Source organism: Salvelinus namaycush, chromosome 1 (assembly GCF_016432855.1).
Source record: "Salvelinus namaycush isolate Seneca chromosome 1, SaNama_1.0, whole genome shotgun sequence".
Lineage (NCBI taxonomy): Eukaryota > Metazoa > Chordata > Actinopteri > Salmoniformes > Salmonidae > Salvelinus > Salvelinus namaycush.
In genome coordinates this window covers 17,702,290-17,726,839 of record NC_052307.1, presented here as the reverse complement: position 1 = coordinate 17,726,839, position 24,550 = coordinate 17,702,290, and the positions used below count along the sequence as shown (strand labels likewise).

Here is a 24,550-nt window from a genome sequence, read left to right as displayed (position 1 = left end):
TTTGAATTCAGCCTGTGCTTTAGCTTCCTACTATGCACATCTGAAACAAAGAATGACAGCATTATTTCAGATCTCCAGCTTTGGGCTAGTCCTTCCATTCTATACACTCACGCACACGCACGCACTCCCTCAAAACAGATGGTGCATTCAGAGAGCAATCATGTTCCTTATTTGAGTCGATTACTAAATGACTAAGAAATGTTACCTGCTGTTAGACATCACCTGACCTCATCACTAAGATAAGGTGAGCTGTTAGTGATCTGTCCTCTGCTGTTGTCAGAAAATATAATATGGGTATTTTTTACTGCAATTTAAAATTTGCATGACCAGCGTGAATAAGAACCAATCCGGCCACCAATGTCTTTCGTTGCACTAATATAGTTCCCCCTGAAACCAGGGGAAATATTTATATATATATATATATATATATATGAAACCAGGGGGAACTGAGAGGTTCCAAGTGCATGGCATTTCAGCACCTGGATGACTTCAGCTAGTCTGCTGAGTGTGTGTGTATGTGTTGGAGGGGCAGGCAGCCTTACACTCCGAGCTCGACTCTACACCACTCCACCACCCTTTCCCCCTCACTCCCTCCCCTCACATCCACCACCCCTTGTGGGCTTACGGTCGATCTGATCAGCGAACACCTCTCCATAGATCATCCAGTAAGGCATGAAGAAGATGTTCCGAGCCAGCATCCAGGATGGGTCCTCATTGGGATTCAGGATGGCCTGCCTGGCCACTCCGAAACTCATCAACACTACCAGCATGATGATCACAAAGTACATCATGTCAATCATCTGAGAGAGAGAAGGAGTGGGAGGGAGGAGAAAGAGGGTGACAAAAAGGGAGACAGGGAGAATGTTGGAACCTGATAATACTCATTCATCTTCATAGAATTCCCATTAAGTGAGCAATTAAGTAGAACATTAGACAGACAGACAGACAGACAGACAGACAGACAGACAGACAGACAGACAGACAGACAGACAGACAGACAGACAGACAGACAGACAGACAGACAGACAGACAGACAGACAGACAGACAGACAGACAGACAGACAGTCAGTCAGTCAGTCAGGCAGACAGACATACAGACAGTGAGACAGACGGACAGACAGGCAGACATACAGACAGAGAGAAAGACAGACGGACAGACATGCAGACATACAGACAGAGAGAAAGACAGACAGGCAAACCAAAAGATAGGTTGCAACCAGATTCTCTACCCTTCTCCCGAAAGCTGCATTTGCACACTCCACATCATGGAATTCAAAGCATTGGACTGGTGTAAGCATTGGTTGGAGGGGTTTTCTGCCATTGTTAAATCCATGACTGGGAGTGTGCAAGTGCACAAGTCTGCCAGTGACAGACTCCGCCCCCCTCACCATCTTGCCGATCATCATGACATAGGGACCCAGGTATTTGTTGACGCCAAAGATGTCGAGCAGCCGGATGTACCAATAGATGATGTTAACGCAGTAGATGACCCGGCCGTAACTCATGAGGGGCGGCTCCTGGAGGCGGAGCACCATGCCCACAGAGAAGATGAGGATGGCCATGAGGTCCGTGATGTTCCAGTACTCCTGGAGCCACACCTTTACCTTCTGCAACAGCTTCCCCGGCTCCGACATCAGAATCTGGGGGAGGTAGACAAGGAGGGAGGGATGGAGGGAGAGAGAGCGGGAGAGAGGGAAAGAGAAAGAGAGCCGTGCTGGCCTATAAAAGGTCACTGAAGAATTTGTTCTACATAAATAGGTACAGGTTTGGAAATGATGACGAATGCAAATATATGTTGTTTTAGGAGGATGACATAGAATGCAGGGCTCTTAGTAGGATCATTTCATATGGTCACTGGAATTTAGCTCCTGTACTTTATTTGATCTTACATTGGAAAATCTGTGTTGATTGACTAGAATGACACACTTCATAACGTGCAACCCACCCACCTCTCTAACATGTGTCTGTGTTATAGACCTGCGTATGCTTGACTGTATTGAAATATCCATGAGAAATCCTGGAGTTGTATTGAGAAATCCTGGAGTTGAACCATCTCTTTGTAAATGTGTGTACTGCCCTACCTCTCTCATCTTCTCGATGCCATTGGTGAAGATGTAAGCGATGACTATCCACTCCTGCGGTGAGGGCCACAGGTCCATCTTCACCAGCACAATATAGTTGAACAGCATCAGGTACGCCACATAGGCCATCTGGGGACAAACACACAGTGTGCCGGAGAATGTGAAGAGTCTTCAGTGTGCAGAGGGTCTTACAGATGACATAAGGTGTGGGTCATAAGTGGGTCTTAAGTAGTCTTAGAGGGCATTCAAATTGTTTTAGCACAGAAAAGTTAGGTCTCACCGCGGTATACGCAGAACAAGTGATAGTTTTGTCAAAAACGAACTGCACAGAATCGCAGCAAACCTTCAGGGTCTCATCAAAATCTAGAGGCGATTCACGTAATGTAGTGACCTCATGAAGCCTGATTTATGAACTAAGCTAGTTTGAATCCCTTTCCCCAGCCTAAAAAGTGTACTACTGAACTGCAGTGAGGTAAAAAGTACAATGCAGTGTGACAAGACTGTGTTCATATTCATTTTCATGGCTGCTTTGTAGATAAGACAACTACTGCAGGAGAGGTAATATCACAGAGGATAGTTTGGAATGCAAAGCAGATCATGATGATTCCCTGACCAAGTATCAAATCAAATCAAACTTTATTTGTCACATGCGCCGAATACAACAAGTGTAGACTTGACCATGAAATGCTTACTTACAAGCCCTTAACCAATAGTGCAGTTCAAGAACAGTTAAGAAAATATTTACCAAGTAGACTAAAATAAAAGGTAATAATAAAAAGTAACACAATAAGAATAACAATAACGAGGCTATATACAGGGGGCACCGGTACCGAGTCAGTGTGCAGGGGTACAGGCTAGTTGAGGTAATCTGTACATGTAGGTGGGGGCGAAGTGACTATGCATAGGTAACAAACAAATAGCGAGTAGCAGCAGTGTACAAGAGGGAGGGGGGTCAACGTAAATTGTCCGGTGGCGATTTTATTAATTGTTCAGCAGTCTTATGGCTTGGGGGTAGAAGCTGTTGAGGAGCCTTTTGGTCCTAGACTTGGCTCTCCGGTACCGCTTGCCGTGCGGTAGCAGAGAAAACAGTCTATAACTTGGGTGACTGGAGTCTCTGACACTGGGCTTTCCACTGACACCGCCTATTATATAGGTCCTGGATGGCAGAAAACTTGGCCCCAGTGAGGCTGTTTACCTTCGCTTCCTTGGGCACAGGGACTATGGTGGTCTGCTTGAAACATGTAGGTATTACAGACTCAGTCAGAGAGAGGCTGAAAATGTCAGTGAAGACACATACTGTAACAGTTGGTCCGCGCATACTTTGAGTACACGTCCTGGTAATCCGTCTGGCCCAGCGGCTTTGTGAATGTTGACCTGTTTAAAAGTTTTGTTCACCTCGGCTACGGAGAGCGTTATCACACAGTCTTCCAGAACAACTGGTGCTTTCGTGCATGCATCAGTGTTGCTTGCCTCGAAGCGAGCATAAAAGTCATTTAGCTCGTCTGGTAGACTCGTCACTGGGCAGCTCGTGTCTGGGTTTCCCTTTGTAGTACGTAATAGTTTTCAAGCCCTGCCACATCCGACGAGCGTCAGAGCCGGTGTAGTAGGATTCAATCTTAACCCTGTATTGACGCTTTGCTTGTTTGATGGTTCATCTGAGGGCATAGCGGGATTTCTTAAAAGTGTCCAGATTAGTCTCCCGCTCCTTGAAAGCAGCAGCTCTAGCCTTTAGCTCGATGCGGATGTTGCCTGAAATCCATGGCTTCTGGTTGGGGTATGTACGTACAGTCACTGTGGGGACGATTTCACCGATGCTCTTATTGATGAAGCCAATGACTGAGGTGGTGTACTCCTCAATGCCATTGGATGAATCCCGGAACATATTCCAGTCCATGCTAGCAAAACGGTCCTGTAGTGTAGCATCCGCGTCATCTGACCACTTCCGTATATATCTGTTCCTAAAATGAATCCATTCATTTGATATGGGTTTTTCTGACCCATACAGTTATAGGGAGGGAGAGAACAGCTTTACTTTGAGTGTTTTTTATCTCAGCGAATAAGAGATGATGCTCCCTGTTGGGGAGGGCTTGGGATGTTTTCATTGGACATTGACACAGACACAGATACAGACACAGACACTTCACACAGACACTGCACACAGACACAGTTATAGACACAGACACAGACACTTCACACAGACACAGACACAGACACTGCACACAGACACAGACAATGCACACATACACTGCACACAGACACTGCACTCAGACACAGACACAGGCACAGACACAGACACTGCACACAGACACAGACACTGCACACAGACACTGACACTGCACACAGACACTGACACTGCACACAGACACAGACACTGCACACAGACACTGACACAGGCACAGACACTGCACACAGACACAGACACTGACACTGCACACAGACACTGACACAGACACAGACACATACACTGCACGCAGACACTGACACAGACACTGAACACAGACACATACACTGCACACAGACACATGCACTGACACAGACACTGCACACAGACACAGATACAGACACTGACACAGACACTGAACACAGGCACAGACAATGCACACGGATACAGACACTGCCCACAGACACATGCAGTGACACAGACACTGCACACAGGCACAGACACTGCACACAGGCACAGGCACAGACATCGCACAAAGACACTGTACACAGCCACTGACACAGACAGACACTGGCACAGACACATACACAGACACAGACACAGAAAGAGACACGCTGTGTCACACACTGCATCTATCTACTGGGTTCTCTGTTAAAAAACATTCTAATTCCCCCAAAAATGTTATGGTTCTAGGTAGCAACAAGCCCTGACAGCAGACTCACTGTGTGAAACCAGAACTTGACGATGGGGGCGTTGTAAAACTCGTAGATCTTCCGGCCCATGGGGATGAGCCGGTGTCTATTCTGGACCTCCCCCACGCCCTTCTTACGAGACGCCTCCGTGCTTACCTTACCCAGCATGGCCTGGTGCATCACACCCAGAGAGACAGAGAGAGAGAGAGAGAGATAGGGAGGGAGGGAGGGAGGGAGGGAGGGAGGGAGGGAGGGAGGGAGGGAGGGAGGGAGGGAGGGAGGGAGGGAGGGAGGGAGATATAAAAAATACAGGAGAGAGGGAGGAAATCATGAAAGAGCATTAGAGCTGTTCATATACATAGTTGCATGAGCAGTAGCAAGCAGAGACAAACTCATTCTGAATGTGTCATGTTAGCGGCATTAAGTGCTGGTGTGGATGATGACACACATGACGCAGACAAACACTTATGGATTGAGTCTCGGATGACAGTGACGGACAGTAGAGAGAGAGCTCGAAAGAGAGAGAGGGATAGAAAAGAAGAGAGAGAGAGAGAAAAGAAGAGAGAAAATGAGAGAGAGAGATAGAAAAGGAGAGAGAGAGATAGAGGACAGATAGGAGAAAGAAATATGTCTGAGGTCCATTCCTAGGACAAATCCCAGAGGTTATGATCATGGATGCCCAAACTACACCACACCGTTGGGGAGTCAGCGAATGGTATTGTATTGTATTGCATGTCAAGGGATAAGGGAGAGACACCCTGCGGTGTGAAAATCACACTGCCATGCCTACATGCTTATTTTAACTGCATATGGACTGGGAGAGTTGGCGATTACAGTGTGTTTTTGGAGGCATCTGAGGCTGACTTGCAATACAATCCCCCCCTGGGTGTATTGTAGCCTAGTATATATTTGTATGAATCTGTCTGATTCATATAGTTTGTGTACTGGGCTGCATTTGAACAATCAGAAACCAGCAGCCCACAATGGCAAGAGGAAGAGCTCATGACAGATATAATCCTTTGAGTGTTTTGGGAAGACTCTCATCAGCATTCTCATAAGCTCCTGTTGCCAGTGAGTTTTGGTGCCGGCTGGCTGACTGAATGCAGATGACAATATGTATCACAATGTCTATGTAGTTGGACCGAGTCACCAATTGCCTGTTCTGTATTGAGAGAGAGTGTTCAAACAGTCAGGCGGTGTTTGAAATGGAACCCTACCTCCTATATAGTGCACTATTTCTGACTAAAGCTCTATGGGCCGTGGTCAAACGTAGTGCACTATACAGGGGATAGGGGTCCATTTCGGACACAGCCACAGATTGTGCATCTGCATAGACCAGGCAGATAGGCAGGCAGGCACAGCTATGTAACCTGAGCAGCTGAAGCTGCTGCCATAGATCAGATGAGAGACACCCTCTGTTAGCAGCATGCGGAGTGATGCGCTGTTGCCAGTGCCACAGGGGAGAGTGAGGGGCAGCAGTCGCATACGATACTGTACCTCTAGTAAGACCTTAACTAGGAGAGAAACAGAACAGAGGAAGAGAGAGATGGGGGGGAGATAGAGAGAGGTGGAAAGACAGAGAGAGTGAAAGAGAGGGAAAGACAGGAAAAGCGTGAAAGAGGAGGGAAAGCGAGAGGTGGAAGAGGGACATCCACAAGGAGCCGAGCGAGGCAAACAGACTGAGACGTTACAACTCCACAACCACGTCTTCGCCGACACGACAGGAAACGAGAAGCAGGATGACAGGTAGGTTTTGGGGAGGGGCATTCTTACTACCCCTTCGGTTGGTCAGAATAGGGACAAGGCTTGGATGGGTGTGTAGGGACAATAATAATAGTGTGTGTTTGTTAACTGTGGGCCTATTTGCTGGCTAAGGGTGCATCCGAAATGGCGCCCTATTTCCTATAGGGAATACTAATAGGCTGCCATTTGAGACACAGCCTGCGTGTGTATAGTCTGAAGGCGGGGCTGAGGTGGGTGCTCTCACCACGGAGTTGTACTGCGTCTCACAGTAGGATCTTACTGTGAACTCCATGTCCTCTTCTTCCTTCTCATTGGCAGGCTTCTCAGGCTCCTCCTCCTTCTCCTGCAGGTAGGTGTCCTGGTCCTGGGGCATGTACGACATCTCATCCTTGTTCTTGAACTCCAGACTCAGGATGGATGGAGGCAGCAGCAGGCCCAAGATCACCTGTACAGGAGTGTGGAGTTAGACACATGCACACAGGCAATACACACAACACAAACGCATACAGAGATGCTTCTTCAACAGTTGTCACGTGGCACGACGTCGGGAGAGCTATGGTCGTAACGCGTGGGTCCGTTAAAGTGTCAACTTATTTTTTTTTGCATTGCTCCTGAAGCAAATGTAATACATACCTGACGTATTGCAGTAAATTCCTCACCTTGCAACTTTCTTTCCTGCAGTCAAATGACCAACTTTCCCTCTAGTGGCCTCACGGGTGGAATGTTATTCATATTTTTCATAATCTCATAATTAATAAACATGATAAAAAAATAACATGAAAAATCCAAAATCCATTTCAGTCTTCTGTGATATATTTAAAGTGTAATATTCGGATGTAAACTCAAAATTGAATACATTCCAACTCTATATCTGACATGGAACAGGTGTCTTGTTTTTTTAAGCCCATAACCATGTGTGTGAGATGTATTCTGTTGTTTCAAGGTAGATTTGTTTAAGACTACCAAAAAACACTCTGCGTGACCCTGATTTAGCCCACTGCAGTAAAAGTTTAAAAGTTGCTCAACTGTCTTCTTGAACCAGTGGATCTGTATAAAGAGACACACACACACACACACACACACACACACACACACACACACACACACACACACACACACACACACACACACACACACACACACACACACACACACACACCACTATTCTTATCCCACAAGTCCATATTTCTGAGCTCGACACTGTGAAATCGCATAATTCTATGTCTGATGTGCAGATAGTTTGGGTACCATGAATTGACTATTTAGCAGTCTGGCTATTTAGCAGTCTTATGGCTTGGGGGTAGAAGCTGCCTTGTAGCCTGTTGGTCCGAGAGCCGATGCTCCGGTACCGTTTGCCGGATGATAGCATAGTGAACAGTCTATGGCTTTGGTGGCTGGATTCTTTGGCAATTTTTGGGCCCGCCTCTGGTACCACCTGATATAGAGGTCCTATGATAGCAGGGAGCTCGGCCCCATGTACTGGGGATGTACTGGGCTCTCCGCACCACCCTTTATAGCGCTTTGCGGTCAAGGGCGGTGACTTTACCATACCAAGCAGTGATGCACCCAGTCAAGATGCTCTCGATGGTGCAGGTGTAAAGGTTTGAGGATCAAAAGTGCACATGCCGAATATTTTCAGCCTCCTGAGGGGGAAGAGGCGCTGCCTTGCCCTCTTCACGACTGTGCGGGTGTTTGTGGACCATGTTATGCCCTTAGTGATGTGGACGCCAAGGAACTTGAAGCAACAGCTCAGATATGGGATATCATTAGCCATTATTCCCATCAGGCCAAGCGGGTAATTGCAGCATCTATTTCAGGATACACTTTCACCTCTACATCTGTCTGTCTGTCTGTCTGTCTGTCTGTCTGTCTGTCTGTCTGTCTGTCTGTCTGTCTGTCTGTCTGTCTGTCTGTCTGTCTGTCTGTCTGTCTGTCTGTCTGTCTGTCTGTCTGTCTGTCTCTCTCTCTCTCTCTCTCTCTCTCTTCGTCCATATGTCTGTCTGTCAGCTGGTCAACCTCTGAAACCCCATTTAGACAATGCACCGTGTGACCCCTAACCCTCTGACCTTAAGTCCAGAGTTCTTGCGCATGCGCAGCCGTCCCATCCACATGTCGGTGAGCAGCATCTGGCTGCAAGTGTGGGCGATGAAGTCGCGGTGCTTGGCGGCCACAGCCAGCTGAAGGCAGGTGGCGTTACTCCAGTTCTTCAGCTCGTAGGTTAGCAGCTTCATGGCCATCTGCTCATCCTGCTTGTAAGACTGGTCCAGCAGCTCAACGGCTAGCTGGCCAAACTCACTGAAACACACATATAGGATGTCATACAGTGAATGTTTGAGATGGACTAGGCTACATTGCAGTCGGACATATCAACATAATGTACAGATAAATGCACTGCTACGCACACACACACACACACACACACACACACACACACACACACACACACACACACACACACACACACACACACACACACACACACACACACACACACACACACACACACACACACACACACACCAAAATACATTATGTACACAAACACTAGTCAGAGGATTAGGATAAGACTTCAACAGCCAAACTCTCTGAGGAACAAACATACCAATATGGTCTGCACTTGACAGAAAGAGAGGTGTCAGGGCTTTGAAGAGAATGTGTGTGTGTGTGTGTGCCAGCCACCTGGCAGTTCTTCCCTCTAATCAACTTCCAGCATTTTCATTACACTATTTTTACTTGAGCAAGAACACACAAAGAACTAACACGAAGGTCCATCCCACACACATACCATTAATTAAACTACATGTGTGTCATTGGCTAGAGTACCCTATATGTGTTATCATTAGCTCTATAAATGTGCGGCAGTCCTATGAGATGTGTGTGTTATCTAAAGCAGGTCAGGCTGAGAGGAGGAGTGTGGATGCCGCTCCAGTCCAGACTCCCAGCTCAACTCCACATTAATCATTTAGAAGAAAACTTTCCATGAAATAGGTGGCGCTCAGCCTAGAAAATAGACTCTGACCGCTTGGTTAGCATCTATCTCAGCATGCTGAGAAAGTGTGTGCGAGGGGTTCATTTGAGGGTATGTATACGTGTGGCAAACTCTACAAATGCTTACGTGTTTGTGATTGCTTGTCCGACTCTGTGTGAGTATCTGTGTTTGTTTTGATCTCTATGTGTGCCTGTCTGGTGGGCTGTAGTACCTGGAGTTATGGTTGAGCTCCTGTGAGATGTCGTCCACCATGTCATTCTCGGAGGCCTCGTGGGCCATGGCCTTACACAGCTTACAGGCCACCAGGGCTTTAGCCATGGCCTCCTCCCCGTGCTGCCAGAAGAACAGTGCCATCTTCTGTCTCTTCATCAGCACGGCCCACACCATCAACTCATGGAAGGGGAAGTGGAAGTGGTTTATCTCAGGGTCATCCAGGTCAATGTCCACCTCCTCCTCCCGCTTCCGTGTAGTCTTCTGACGACCCCTTCGGATCGGCATGTCATCCTTACGCATGGCACACAGGACGAGAGCAGAGAAATTGATTAATGGGTTTTTGAATGTGATGCTCAGCCTTGGCACATTGAGGGAGACAGACAGACATTAAGAGAGACTGTGATCAAGTAATATTATTCACACTGGCTATGGTCTTGGAGAGATGGATGTAGTACCAGGGCCATGTATTGATAAAGGCCTATTGGTTTACACTCACGTCAGAGTGAAAGTGGAAAGTACTGAGAATTGAGAACTGAGAAAGGCCTTGGTGTTTTATGTCTGTCTGCTTAGGATATTCTGACATTTATTCCAATATTTATTCTGATATCCCTACTACTTCCATATCTCATTAAACAGGGAGACTTCAGCTGAGTTAAGATTAATTAATTTTAGATTTATGGATTTTGCAATATGTATGATATGTTATGAATTCCAATTTGTTGTGCCTAACATTAGCTAGGTGGCTAGGTGGTTAATGCTAACGTTAGCTAAGTGGCTAACGTTAGCTAGGCTAGGGGTTAGGGTTAAGGGTTAAGGTTAGGAGTTAGGTTAAAGAGATAGGGTTAGGGTTAGGGGAAGGTTTAGCTAAAATGCTAATGTTGTCTGTGATGAGATTCAAACTTGCAACATTTGGGTTGCTAGACATTTGTGTTATACGTCCACCCATCCACCCTGACCAACCACCCTCCTTTCGGTTTATGTGACCACACCAAGCGTAACATATCATACTAATTTGAGTGTCCTGGATTTACTTTTACTATGTTACGTCTAGTCTATGAGACCAGGCTGAACTGTAAACGAATCATAACGACATTGTGATCCGGAACTCACCTCCATCCCCAGCAGTTTCAGGGCTTTGGGCTGGAAAGTTAACAAAAACATGGTTATAGAGAAATCAACACCCTCAAGGGAAATGTTTCACATTTAAAATATGCACACACATAAAGTGACACAGACAGACAAATGTACACACACTCAATAAACCAGATGTTCAAATACAGAAATATATGCATTAACTAAATAATACAGCTGTCCTGTTCCAGATCAACAGTAACCTGTTGTAGACCAGACAGTAACCTGTTCTTGATCAACATTAACCTGTTCTAGATTAACAGTAACCTGTTCTAGATCAACATTAACCTGTTCTAGACCAGACAGTAACCTGTTCTAGATCAACATTAACCTGTTCTAGACCAGACAGTAACCTGTTCTAGATCAACATTAACCTGTTCTAGATTAACAGTAACCTGTTCTAGATCAACATTAACCTGTTCTAGATTAACAGTAACTTGTTCTAGACCAGACAGTAACCTGTTCTTGATCAACATTAACCTGTTCTAGATTAACAGTAACCTGTTCTAGATTAAAACCTCTTATGGCTGCAAGCCCGAGGTCGGTACACCTATGACAACATCCAGCTCAAAGTGCAGGGCGCGAAATTCAAAAAAATATTTTTTTTAAATATTTAACTTTCACACATTAACAAGTCCAAGACACCAAATGAAAGATACAGATCTTGTGAATAAAGCCACCATTTCAGATTTTTAAAATGTTTTACAGGGAAGACAAAATATGTAAATCTATTAGCTAACCACGTTAGCAAAAGACACCACTTTTCTAACTCCATCAGTTTCTTACTCCATCAGGTGCTATCACCAATTCGGCCAAATAAAGATATTGATAGCCACTAACCAAGAAAAAACCTCATCAGATGACAGTCTGATAACATATTTATTGTATAGGATAGGTTTTGTTAGAAAAATGTGCATATTTCAGGTATAAATCATAGTTTACAATTGCACCCACCATCACAACTCGACTAGAATAAATACAGAGAGCAACGAGAATTACCTAATTACTAATCATAAAACATTTCTTAAAAATACACAGCTCACAGCAATGGAAAGACACAGATCTTGTGAATTCAGACAATATTTCAGATGTTCTAAGTGTTTTACAGCGAAAACACAATAAATCGTTATATTAGCATACCACATGTGCAAACGTTACCCGAGCATTGATTCAAGCCAAAGAGAGCGATAACGTAATCATCGCCAAAATACATTAATTTTTTCACTAACCTTCTCAGAATTCTTCCGATGACACTCCTGTAACATCATATTACAACATACATATAGAGTTTGTTCGAAAATGTGCATATTTAGCCACAAAAAAACGTGGTTATACAATGCCAATACTAGCAAAACTAGCCTGAAAATGTCGGGCGCCATCTTTAGCAGTGATCTTGTCTCATGATTAACTATTCATAAACTTGACTAAAAAAATATAAGTTGGACAGCTATCGAAAGACAAATTAGTTCTTAATGCAATCGCTGAATTACATTTCTAAAATTATCCTTACTGTGCAATACAGGGTTCGCCAAGCGAAGCTATACCAAAGAAAATGGCGGAATATGCGTTTAAAATTTTTCGACAGAACAACGATTTATCATCTTAAATATTTCTTACTATGAGGTGATCTTCCATCAGAATCTTGGGCAATGTATCCTTTCTTGGGTCTAATCTTCTTTTGGTCGAAAGATGTCCTCTTGTCCGTCGAAATGCCCACTAACGTTCGACCGGGACCCCGAAATGTGCCCGGCGCTTCAAAGTGCAACACAAAGCAATGCCTCAAAATCGCACTAAACGGATATAAATTGCTATAAAACGGTTTAAATTAACTACCTTATGATGTTTTTAACACCTATAACGAGTAAAAACATGACCGGCGAAATATTACTGGCTAAACCCAAGCTTGGAAAGAGAGCAGGTCCGACGTACATCGTGCGTCAGGCGCAGCAGGAAAAGAACGGTACATCCGGTCTTTGGGCTTTTATACAGGCCCTGATTGCGCAATCGACTCCATTCAAATTGTCACCTCTTACTGACATCTAGAGGAAGGCGTAGGCAGTGTTTGTAGCATCATAGCATTCACAGGGACTTATGAACTGACCTGGGAGCAGGGGCCAAGATTTCTGAAATCTCACTCCATATCAGGAAAAGTGCTGTAGAATGAGTTCTGTTCCACTCAGAGACATAATTCAAACGGCTATAGAAACTAGAGAGTGTTTTCTATCCAATAATAACAATAATATGCATATTGTACGAGCAAGAATTGAGTACGAGGCCGTTTGAAATGGGCACCTTAAACAGAGCGACTCAATACTGCCCCTGCAGCCATAAAAAGTTAACAGTAACTTGTTCTAGACCAGACAGTAACCTGTTCTAGATTAACAGTAACCTGTTCTAGATTAACAGTAACTTGTTCTAGACCAGACAGTAACCTGTTCTAGATTAACAGTAACTTGTTCTAGACCAGACAGTAACCTGTTCCAGATAGATTTGAACCATTAACCTAGATCAACAGTTGTCTTTAGATATACTGAACAAAAATATAAATGCAACACGCCGCAATTTCAAAGATTTTACTAAGTTACAGTTCATACAACGAAATCAGTCAATTGAAATACATTTGTTATGGCCCTAATTTATGGATTTCACATGACTGAGCAGGGGTGCAGCCATGGGTGGGCCTTGGATGGCATCCACTGGGGAGCCAGGCCCAGCCAATCCAAATGAGTTTTTCGCCACAAAATGGCTTTATTACAGACAGAAATACTCCTCAGTGCACCCCCCTTCAGACGATCCCACAGGTGAAGAATCCAGATGTGGAGGTCCTGGGCTGGCGTGGTTACACGTGGTCTGTGGTTGTAAGGCCGATTGGACGTACTTCCAATTTCTCTAAAACAACATTGGAGGCAGCTAATGGTAGAGAAATTAACATTCCCTTAAAACTTGAGACATCTGTGGAATGGTGTTGTATGACTAAATTGCACATTTTAAAGAGACCTTTAATTGTCTCCAGCACAAGGTGCACCTGTGTAATATCATAATGTTTAATCAGCTTCTTGATATTCCACACCTGTCAGGTGGATGGACTATCTTGGCAAAGGAGAAATGCTCACTAACAGGGATGTAAACACATGTGTACACAATATTTGAGAAAAAAATCTGCTTTTTGTGCATAGATTTTGGGGATTTTTTTATTTCAGCTCATGAAACATGGGACCAACATTTACATGTTGCATTTCTATTTTTCTTCAGTGAAGTAACCTGTTACTGTAACCTGCTCTCTTTCATCTGTGTGTGTTTGTGTGTGTGAGGGCGAGGCTGGCTAAGTGGAGTTCCATGCAGCGGCAGGCCCTCTAAGGCGTATTAAAGCAGGCTGTGTATGAATTATGTATTCATCAGCCATCATGTGATCTACTTCTCCAACTGCTGGTAAAATAACTCAGGCCTCCTGTGGGGATGTTGATATCTGCATCTATTTCAGGGCTGTGTTCCTACCACTGTGTGTGTGTCTGTGTTTGTGTGTGTGCGTGCCAGCTTTCCCACTGCTGTTTTATCTTACATGAGACTGTCAGTGTGCCCAAATCTTTTCAAAACAGATCAAAGATAAGTTAGATGGCTACCTCTTCTTATTGCATCCTCTGTCTCTCTTTTTCTATCCTTCACTTTTGCCATCTCTTTTTACTCTATCGTACACACACACACACACACACACACACACACACACACACACACACACACACACACACACACACACACACACACACACACACACACACACACACACACACACACACTCACTGCTGGAATAGACATTGCTCTACACCAGGGCTCTCCAACCCTATTCCTGGAGAGCTACCCTCCTGTACGTTTTCACTCTAACCCTGTTCCTGGAGAGCTACCCTCCTGTACGTTTTCGCTCTAACCCCAGTTTTAACTGACCTGGTTCAGTTTATCAACCAGCTGTGAAAACAGAATGAAAACCTATAGGATGGTAGCTCTCCAGGAACAGGGTCAGAGTGAAAACCTATAGGACGGTAGCTCTCCAGGAACAGGGTCGGAGTGAAAACCTATAGGACGGTAGCTCTCCAGGAACAGGGTTGGAGTGAAAACCTATAGGACGGTAGCTCTCCAGGAACAGGGTTGGAGTGAAAACCTATAGGACGGTAGCTCTCCAGGAACAGGGTTGGAGTGAAAACCTATAGGACGGTAGCTCTCCAGGAACAGGGTTGGAGTGAAAACCTATAGGACGGTAGCTCTCCAGGAACAGGGTTGGAGTGAAAACCTATAGGACGGTAGCTCTCCAGGAACAGGGTCAGAGTGAAAACCTATACGACGGTAGATCTCCAGAAACAGGGTCGGAGTGAAAACCTGTAGGACGGTAGCTCTCCAGGAACAGGGTCAGAGTGAAAACCTATAGGACGGTAGCTCTCCAGGAACAGGGTCGGAGTGAAAACCTATAGGACGGTAGCTCTCCAGGAACAGGGTCAGAGTGAAAACCTATACGACGGTAGCTCTCCAGAAACAGGGTCGGAGTGAAAACCTGTAGGACGGTAGCTCTCCAGGAACAGGGTCGGAGTGAAAACCTATAGGACGGTAGCTCTCCAGGAACAGGGTTGGAAAATCCTGCTCTACACAATAATCCTTCTATCGTGGACTGTTTCACTGTTCTTTAAGGAGCCTTGTCTTGAAGGAGGCCTTGAAACAGCACAATCAACAATAAAATATCTCCTTTCTATCTCACAGCCATATTTCCTAACAGTATAATGTAGTGCAGTTCAGCACTGCTTTCTATTAGTAGTGTGTGAGAGATGCACGCAGAGGGAGAAAATGAGGCCGTATCCCTAGTGCAGGTTTGAGTTAGAGTGACATGCATGTACATCCTGCATTCAGAGGGACTGCATATTTATTCATATTCATTTACAGAACCTTTGATCACACAAAAAACAGGTTAATTAAGTACCAAATTTCCATCACTCCAAAAGTGAGGCTCGGGTTGGCTTTCAGTTGGCTAGTCAGTTTGTGTTACTGTTACTACAGAGCACCTGTCAACACAGCAGTACCTTCTTTAACTGTTCAGTCTGAACAGACGACAAACCATCCCATACCCTGCATTCAGACCCGAATAAACTGACAAAAAGCACCACACAACCCACTACCGTTAGTCAAAACCTAATCCCACACATTGCGTATCATACCCTCACAGCTCACACACACAAACATTCAGTTCAGCCTCATATCCATCACACATACACAAAGACACAGACACATGGGCTGGAATTAAACCTGCCATAGCAATATCAACACAGTGTATTTCTTTACAAACGTCATCCCACATGGACACATGTTTCTCTTCTTCTTCTGAAAACTGAAAGCATACCTGAAGTGAGTCCACCAGGTTAGTAGTTGTAGGTTTGTATATAGTACCTAAGACCAGTCAGTTAGTTTATTTGAACATGGGAAAAAGAGCTACTGCATAAATACCGCAATGCAGGTTTGATTAAATTGAGCCCACAGAGACAAGTAGACATGTAAACATCGGGGACAACAACTGCCCCCACTCATTGAAGCTACGGAAGTTCAAGGCCGACCGCGGTACTGCAGACATTGTTAGCAGAAAACAGGATCCTCAATTATAGTGAATGGAAAAAGTTTAATCTTCGTGGTCAAACTTTGTGTAAATATGATTCTTTTTTGATGACAATCATGATGCCAATAATTGCTTCCAATACACCAGATGTATGTCCTTTAACCGATTATTTTACAATCGCACACAGAAGAGGTGATAAGGATAATTGAGTTGCTAATGGCACCTTGCAGTACCCCGGTCAGCCTTCAACTTGAGTTAATCAATGAGAGGGAGCAGCACTGAGCTAGCCTGTAACGTCACTTCCTGGAGTAGCTCAAACTGTGTATGTTATGTCTCCATGAGACGCTATCTTAACCGACTTCATTTGGCTTCAATGCGCTATTGAGTCCCCACATAGGAATGAATGGTGTCACGTGATCGATGGCTTTGTCCACTTACTATGTATACAGTCATTGACATATATGCACATACTGTGCCTTCAATAAGTATTCACTCCCCTTTACTTTTTCCACATTTTGTTGTGTTAGAAAAAATGGGATTAAAATGGATTTCATTGTGATTTTTTTGTCAACGATTTACACAAAATACTCTGTAATGTCAAAGTGGAAGAAAAAATAAATGTAAAATAAAACACTAATATGTCTTGATTAGATAAATATTCGACTTCCTGAGTCAATACATGTTAGAATCCCCTTTGGCAGCATTTACAAATGTGTCTTTCTGGGTAAGTCTCTAAGAGCTTTGCACACCTGGATTGAACAATATTTGCACGCTATTCTTTAAATTGGTTGTTGATGATTGCTAGACAGACATTTTAGGTCTCGCCATAGATTTTCAAGACGATTTAAGTCAAAACTGTAACTAGGCCACTCAGGAGCATTCAGTGTTGTATTGGTAAGCAACTCCAGTGTATATTTGGCCTTGTGTTTTAGGTTATTGTCCTGCTGAAAGATGTATTTTTTTCTCCCAGTGTCTGTTAGAAAGAAGACTGGACCAGGTTTTCCTCCAGGATTTTACCTGTGCTTAGCTCAATTCTGTTTCTTTTTATCATAAAAAACTCCCTAGTCCTTGCCAATGACAATCATACCCATAACATGATGCAGCCACCACCATGCTTGAAAATATGAAGAGTGGTACTCAGTGATGTGCTGTGTTGGATTATTGGCCCCAAACATAATGCTTTGTATTCAGGACATAAATAGCTAATCAAATGGCTACCTGGACTACCTGCATTGACCCTTTTTTGCACTAACTCCCTTGCATTGACTCCATGCACACACACTGGACTCTACATACACACACACACATTCACACTCATGACATACGCTGCTGCTACTGTCTATTATCTATCCAGTTGCCTAGTCACTTTACCCCTACCTATATGTACAGTACATAGCTACCTCAATTACCTCGTACACCTGCACATCGACTTGGTACTGGTACTCTCTGTATATAGCCATGTTATTTTCTACTCCCTATATATAGCCATGTTATTTTCTACTTCCTGTATATAGCCATGTTATTTTTACTTGTTATTTTTATTCGTTATTCACTGTTTATTTATTCCTTGTGTTACTATTTCTATTTTTTATTACATTTTTTAATCTTATCTTTAACTCTGTTGACTCAAGACATTTTAGCTTTTCATGATCTTTTATTTTAATTAATTCCACTTTAACATCATGGGTTGTAGGCCAGTGACAAAATAATCTTAATTTAATACATTTTAAACTCAGGCTGTAGCACAACTACATGTGGAAAAAGTATAGGGGTGTGAATACTTTCTGAAGGCACTGTTTCATTTGCAGAATAGGAAAGTGTAAAGCTGGTCAGCCACTCACTCGTTTGGGTCCAAAGAGGTTATGATACAGCGTTCTAAACCTCTTCCTGGTGTAGTTGCATCGGTAAGCTCCGCCCATCAAGTACTCGATGACCAATCCAATGTCAATGAGACTAATGCGGTAATCTGGTGGGAGGTTACCCTGGGGACCGAGAAATTGGTGAGACAACGCCGCCCACTCCCACGACAGTTGAGCATAAGAAGGTGAAAGGAAGAGGAAACACCCCACACAAATCATACACACTTCACGTCACACATCCACACACATTTGTTTTGTGCTAAAAAGAATACGTGATTAGTTGATTCACCTTGAAGTAGATCCAACTGAACCCTGGATATTCTTGCTTGGAAAGAGCACACAAGGTCAGTGAGTATACAGCACAAGGCCAAGGAGAGATGGGAGACACAGACCCCCAGATAAGATCACAGAGCTTATAACCTAATCTAATTTAAATGAAGTTAGCTTAGCTTAATTTAGCAGTTTAGCTTAGCTTAATTATCTTAACTTAGCTCAGTTTAACTTAGCTTATTTCAACAGCACTGAGATTGACATCAGTATACTGTACTCTGAGAGGAGAGGGGTGGAGGAGTCAATGAGGTAGGAGGAAGAGGGAGACCATGAAAATAGGGAAAAGGTTAAGGAGAAGATGGAAAAAGACAAATCTTGAGGAAATGGAAAAATCTAAAAATCAGATCAATGCTTACTTAATTTGTCTGATTGCTATGTACTAATTTGCATATGTAATATATGACCAGATCTTATCAGGGGTTCAGTGCTGGAAGAGAGAGACAACCAGAAGTCTGAAGATGAGGATAAAAGGAGAACAAATGAGAGACGTGTCTTGATAGAAATAGGCCTTCATCATCCACTTCAGCTAGAAAGCAGAGCTCTATGAGCCGGCTGTAATTACCAGGAGGCCATTCGGTCCAAACCAGTGGAGGCCGGTGGGCGGGAAAAATAGGGAGGTTGGGCTCCTTAGAGCTGGGCAAATTATCATACATCTACGGATGCTTTAAAACCATCTCATCCACTGCCCCTGGTTACTTCAGTGGGAAGCTCCCTATATGCCCCATCAAAACGTAATCTATCTTGTTTCTGTTATCCCAGTAAAGCCTCAGTTATCCAGCCGAAGCTCAGAGGCAACCCTTTGAAGTGGGAGAACTCCAAAGCAGGATGCGCTTGTGTTTTTTCACACAAGTTCCGATTAAACGCAGCACTATACTGTTCCCCGTCCTCTACATAGAACGTTCTAAACCTTGCTGGGTGAACATACTGTATCCCATGTTGGCTACATTATTGGCTACATCTATTACCATGTCAGAGTACTGCCCTGCTGTTCCCTTCAAACAAACTATCCCTACAATGAGTGAGCTGACCTCACCATCACTCTGGGGTTCTGGAGGTGCACTTACACAGTCTTATGATGCCGAGACCTGAATACAAATAGTATTTATTTCCTGTCAAATATTTTGAGAGTTAAATCAAGCATGTCTGAAATTCCATATGGGCAGGGTTTGCCCTTATGGAACTAGCTATTGTATTGGTCCCATTGCACCAAACAAGCTCAGTCAAACACATCTAAAGTAGTTGAACGAAAACAAATTATATTTGTTTACCGTGTCTGCTTACACGCTCATACGGTTGTACACAGTAGCGGCAATCATATTGATGAAGTATAGGCCCCACAGTCAATCAATTGTAGATAAAGGAAAAGCACACTACAGATTCACTCAGAATGTTTAACTCTGCATTTTGTAGGCAGGTGTGGTTTTTTCACAAAATGTCCCCCTGGGTGTGTCAGTTTTAACAAGGTTAACACCTCCGATACAGCATCATTATTATGATAGAACTTGCAGTGCCCTTCTCCTTAATCTTCAATTGTTTGCATTGGGGCCATTGTACAAATGATTGACACCTTTGATAAAGATGAGCAAAAATTACTTTCTAAACTATATTGTATGCAACAACAAAAAATATTTAATATTATTTTATAATAATACAGTTGCTCAGGGAAATAGATTTTGTTTAACAAGTAAAATGTTATATATTTTATTTGGAACCACGCTATATATGTCAACTAACTGATTAAGTTTTGTTGTAAAAAGCTGTAACACCTCAACTTGCTTTATGATAATAGGTACGAAAGCCTGTACACAACTGCAGTCATGCAGTAAGCCAAGAGATGTCAGCTAGTTTCATCACTCCAAGTAATGTCAGGTTGACTTATTCCAGCACCAGAGGATCCAAGGGTTAGAGTTCAGGTGCCAAAGTTACACACTAAAGCCAATAGCAGTTGCACACTCCCTCTCATGGACTTAAAGATGGTGTCCCTTCATCCGATGCTTACACCAATTCAATGCTTTTAAATCCATAATGTGTGGAGAATCATGACATAGCCAATGATAGTCTAAGATTTCCTCCAGAGAGAGAACAGGGGAAGAGGACAGAATGTTTGGGCCTTCCTGGTTAAAGCAATGCATCCGACTATACTGCACACCAATTCCACACACTCAATACCACACCTTCACACAGCAAGACAAGAGGAAGAGAATAAAAACACAGATATTGGGCAAAAGCCTAAACCGCCATGCTCTATGGTTAAATATGTTTGTGTGAGCTTTATCATACGTTTTAATTTGATAAAATATAAATAATTAATAGATAGTATATACAGTACCAGTCAAAAGTTTGGACACACCTACTCATTCCAGGGTTTTTCTTTATTTTTACTATTTTCTACATTGTAGAATAATAGTGAAGACATCAAAACTATGAAATAACACATATGGAATCATCTATTAACCAAAAAGTGTAATTAAAAATAAAAATAAATAATATTTGAGATTCTTCAAAGTAGCCACCCTTTGCCTTGATGACAGATTTGCACACTCTTGGCATTCTCTCAACCATCTTCATGAGGTAGTCACCTGGAATGCATTTCAAATAACAGGTGTGCCATGTTAAAAGTTAATTTGTGGAATTTCTTTCCTTCTTAATGCGTTTGAGCCAATCTCTTGTGTTGTGACAAGGTAGGAGTGGTATACAAAAGATAGCCCTATTTGGTAAAAGACCAAGTCCATATTATGGCAAGAACAGCTCAAATAAGCAAAGAGAATTGACAGTCCATCATTACTTTAAGATATTAAGGTCCGTCAATCCGGAAAATGTCAAGAACTTTGAAAGTTTCTTCAAGTGCAGTCGCGAAAATCAACCGCTATGATGAAACTGGCTCTCATGAGGACCGCCACAGGAATGGAAGACCCAGAGTTACCTCTGCTGCACAGGATAAGTTCATTAGAGATACCAGCCTCAGAAATTAAAGCCCAAATAAATGCTTCACAGAGTTCAAGTAACAGACACATCTCAACATCAACTGTTCAGAGGAGACTGCTTGAATCAGGCCTTCATGGTCGAATTGCTGCAAAATAAGAACACTGCTAAACGACATCAATAAGAAGAAGAGACTTGCTTGGGCCAAGAAACATGAGCAATGGACATTAGAAATCTGTGGTCTGATGAGTCCAAATTTGAGATTTTTGGTTCCAACCGCCATGTCTTTGTGAGACGCAGAGTAGGTGTAACGTTCGTCGTCTGAAGATGAGGAATCATCGGACCAAAGCGCAGCGTGGTAAGTGTTCATGTTAATTTATTAAAACAGAACACTAAACAAAATAACAAAGAGAATGAACGAAACAAAACAGTCCTGTCTGGTGCAGCAACACAAAACAGAAAACAACTACCCACAAAACCAACATGGAAAATGGCAACCTAAATAGGCTCCCCAATCAGAGACAATGAGAAACAGCTGTCTCTGATTGGGAACCAATTCAGGCCACCAGAAACCTACATACCCCTAGACCATACAAAATCCCCATAGATAAACAAAAACCCTAGACAAGACAAAAACTAAACAAACCACCCTTGTCACACCCTGACCTAACCAAAAAATAAAGAAAACAAATATAACTAAAGTCAGGGCGTGACAGTAGGTGAAAGGATGATCTCTGCATATGTGATTCCCACCGTGAAGCATGGAGGAGGAGGTGTGATGTGTGGAGGTGCTTTGCTGGTGACAATGTCTGTGATTTATTTAAAATTCAAGGCACACTTAACCAGCATGGCTACCACAGCATTCTGCAGCGATATGCCATCCCATCTGGTTTGTGCTTAAGGGGACTATCATTTGTTTTTCAACAGGACAATGACCTGAAACTCACCTCCAGGCTGTGCAAGGGCTATTTTACCAAGAAGGATTGTGATGGAGGGCTGGATCAGATTGCCTGGCCTCCACAATCACCTGACCTCAACCCAATTGAGATGGTTTGGGATGAGATGGACTGCAGAGTGAAGGAAAAGCAGCCAACAAGTGCTCAGGATATGTGGGAACTCCTTCAAGACTGTTGGAAAAGCATTCCAGGTGAAGCTGGCTGAGAGAATGCCAGCAGTGTGCAAATCTGTCATCAAGGCAAAGGGTGTCTACTTTGAAGAATCTCAAATATAAAATATATTTTCATTTGTTTTAAACTTTTTTGGTTACTTCATGATTCCATATGTGTTATTTCATAGTTTTGATGTCTTCATTATTATTCTACAATGTAGAAAATAGTAAAAAATAAAGAAAGACCCTTGAATGAGTAGGTGTGTCCAAACTTTTGATTGGTACTGTATATTCCAATATCCATTTATTGGTATATGTGTGTATGCGTGCGTGTGTGTGCGTGTTGCTTAGTTATGTGTGTTGAGCATGTGTGTGTGCACAAGACTCATTAGTCCAATCCTCCGAAGTGCCTGTACAGTCCTCACCCTGCCTACAGAGCTAACGGGGTTATGGGAACTTTTAAATGAGGGATGATTACACCATGACTTCCAGTAACCTCTACAGCTCTCCCATAGGAGCACATATTACTGTAATCAACTATGATTCTATTAATCAGAACTAAATACAGATGCTGCTGACCTATGACCTTCTTTGAGCTTTCACTGGAGGAAGATCAAGAGCGTAATGGGTCATCATCTCAAGTTAAGGAAGAACATTTTTGTACAATTGTTTTGTTACATGGTACTGTAGTTCTGTCATAGAATTATCTAAAGGATTTTGGGTAACATTGTCATAATTTGTATGACATAAAATTTATAAAATGTTTATAAACTATTAATAGCAGTCCACTATCTGTAAACATTATACACATTTATATACATTTATAAGCCATTAGTATTATTAGCCTTACAAATCATAAACATGTATAACATTTATAATGCAAGCAATTACAAGCATAAAGGCTTGTTCATGAAAGTTATTGTAAAATATTAGTGGCTTTTGTATATTATAGAATAGAATGAGGTATCAGTATTAGAGGGCTAAGGCACAAGCAAGACAGACACAGGCAGAGAGTAGTAGAAAAAGTAATGCTTCATATACAGTCAACAGTCTAATCTCAGACTAACTCTCCATAATGAATGGCATGTTGTACACACTCACTCCTCAACGAGACACCCAATTTGGTGTCAATTGCAGAAAGATAGTAATACATAATGGTAGCTCATTTTAAATAATTGTGTCAAGGCTAAGTGAACTGTGACAGCTACAATTGGAAGTAGCCTGGAATACTGTGCACATTTGCTTTGAGGAGTGCTTTTCCCCTGGTTTAATGTCAGAGATGCAAGACTACTGTACGTTCGAACAATGCAGGGTTAGTGTGCATATGGATACATAATACACATTGGACCCAAATGGAGTAATAATGGATTGGATTTGTACGGCAGTGAGTGTGTACAGAGCAAAAGAAAGAGTGATGGGAGGGGTAGAGACCAGTGAAGGCTGGTGGGAGGAGCTATAGGAGGACAGGCTCATTGTAATGGCTAGAATGGTCATAAATGGAACAGTATCAAACACATCAAACATATGAAAACCACGTTTGACTCCATTACATTAATTCCATTCCAGACATTACAATGAGCCAGTCCGCCTATAGCTCCTCCCACCAGCCTCCACTGGTAGAGACAGACAAAATACAGAGACAGCTCTACGCAGCCACTGCTGTAACCCCAGCTGAAAAGGAGAAAAGCCGTCTCCTAGATGCGCAGTTAGCAACAATAGCAATCTACAGAGCTA

General features: G+C 43.1%; 1 protein-coding gene across 1 annotated transcript in view; it reads right to left on the bottom strand.

Annotated features, from left to right (window-relative positions):
* Positions 1-24,550, bottom strand: part of LOC120054124 (transient receptor potential cation channel subfamily M member 3-like) — a 175,494-nt gene that overhangs the window by 6,223 nt on the left and 144,721 nt on the right. Inside the window, exons 13-21 of the mRNA XM_039001536.1 lie at positions 18,439-18,579; positions 10,990-11,019; positions 9,878-10,170; positions 8,744-8,972; positions 6,922-7,122; positions 4,965-5,105; positions 2,082-2,210; positions 1,389-1,640; positions 626-800 (exon numbers count right to left, since the gene is read on the bottom strand). Of these exons, the coding sequence (XP_038857464.1) occupies positions 626-800; positions 1,389-1,640; positions 2,082-2,210; positions 4,965-5,105; positions 6,922-7,122; positions 8,744-8,972; positions 9,878-10,170; positions 10,990-11,019; positions 18,439-18,579 (1,591 nt within the window). The remainder of the gene's footprint in view (positions 1-625; positions 801-1,388; positions 1,641-2,081; positions 2,211-4,964; positions 5,106-6,921; positions 7,123-8,743; positions 8,973-9,877; positions 10,171-10,989; positions 11,020-18,438; positions 18,580-24,550) is intronic.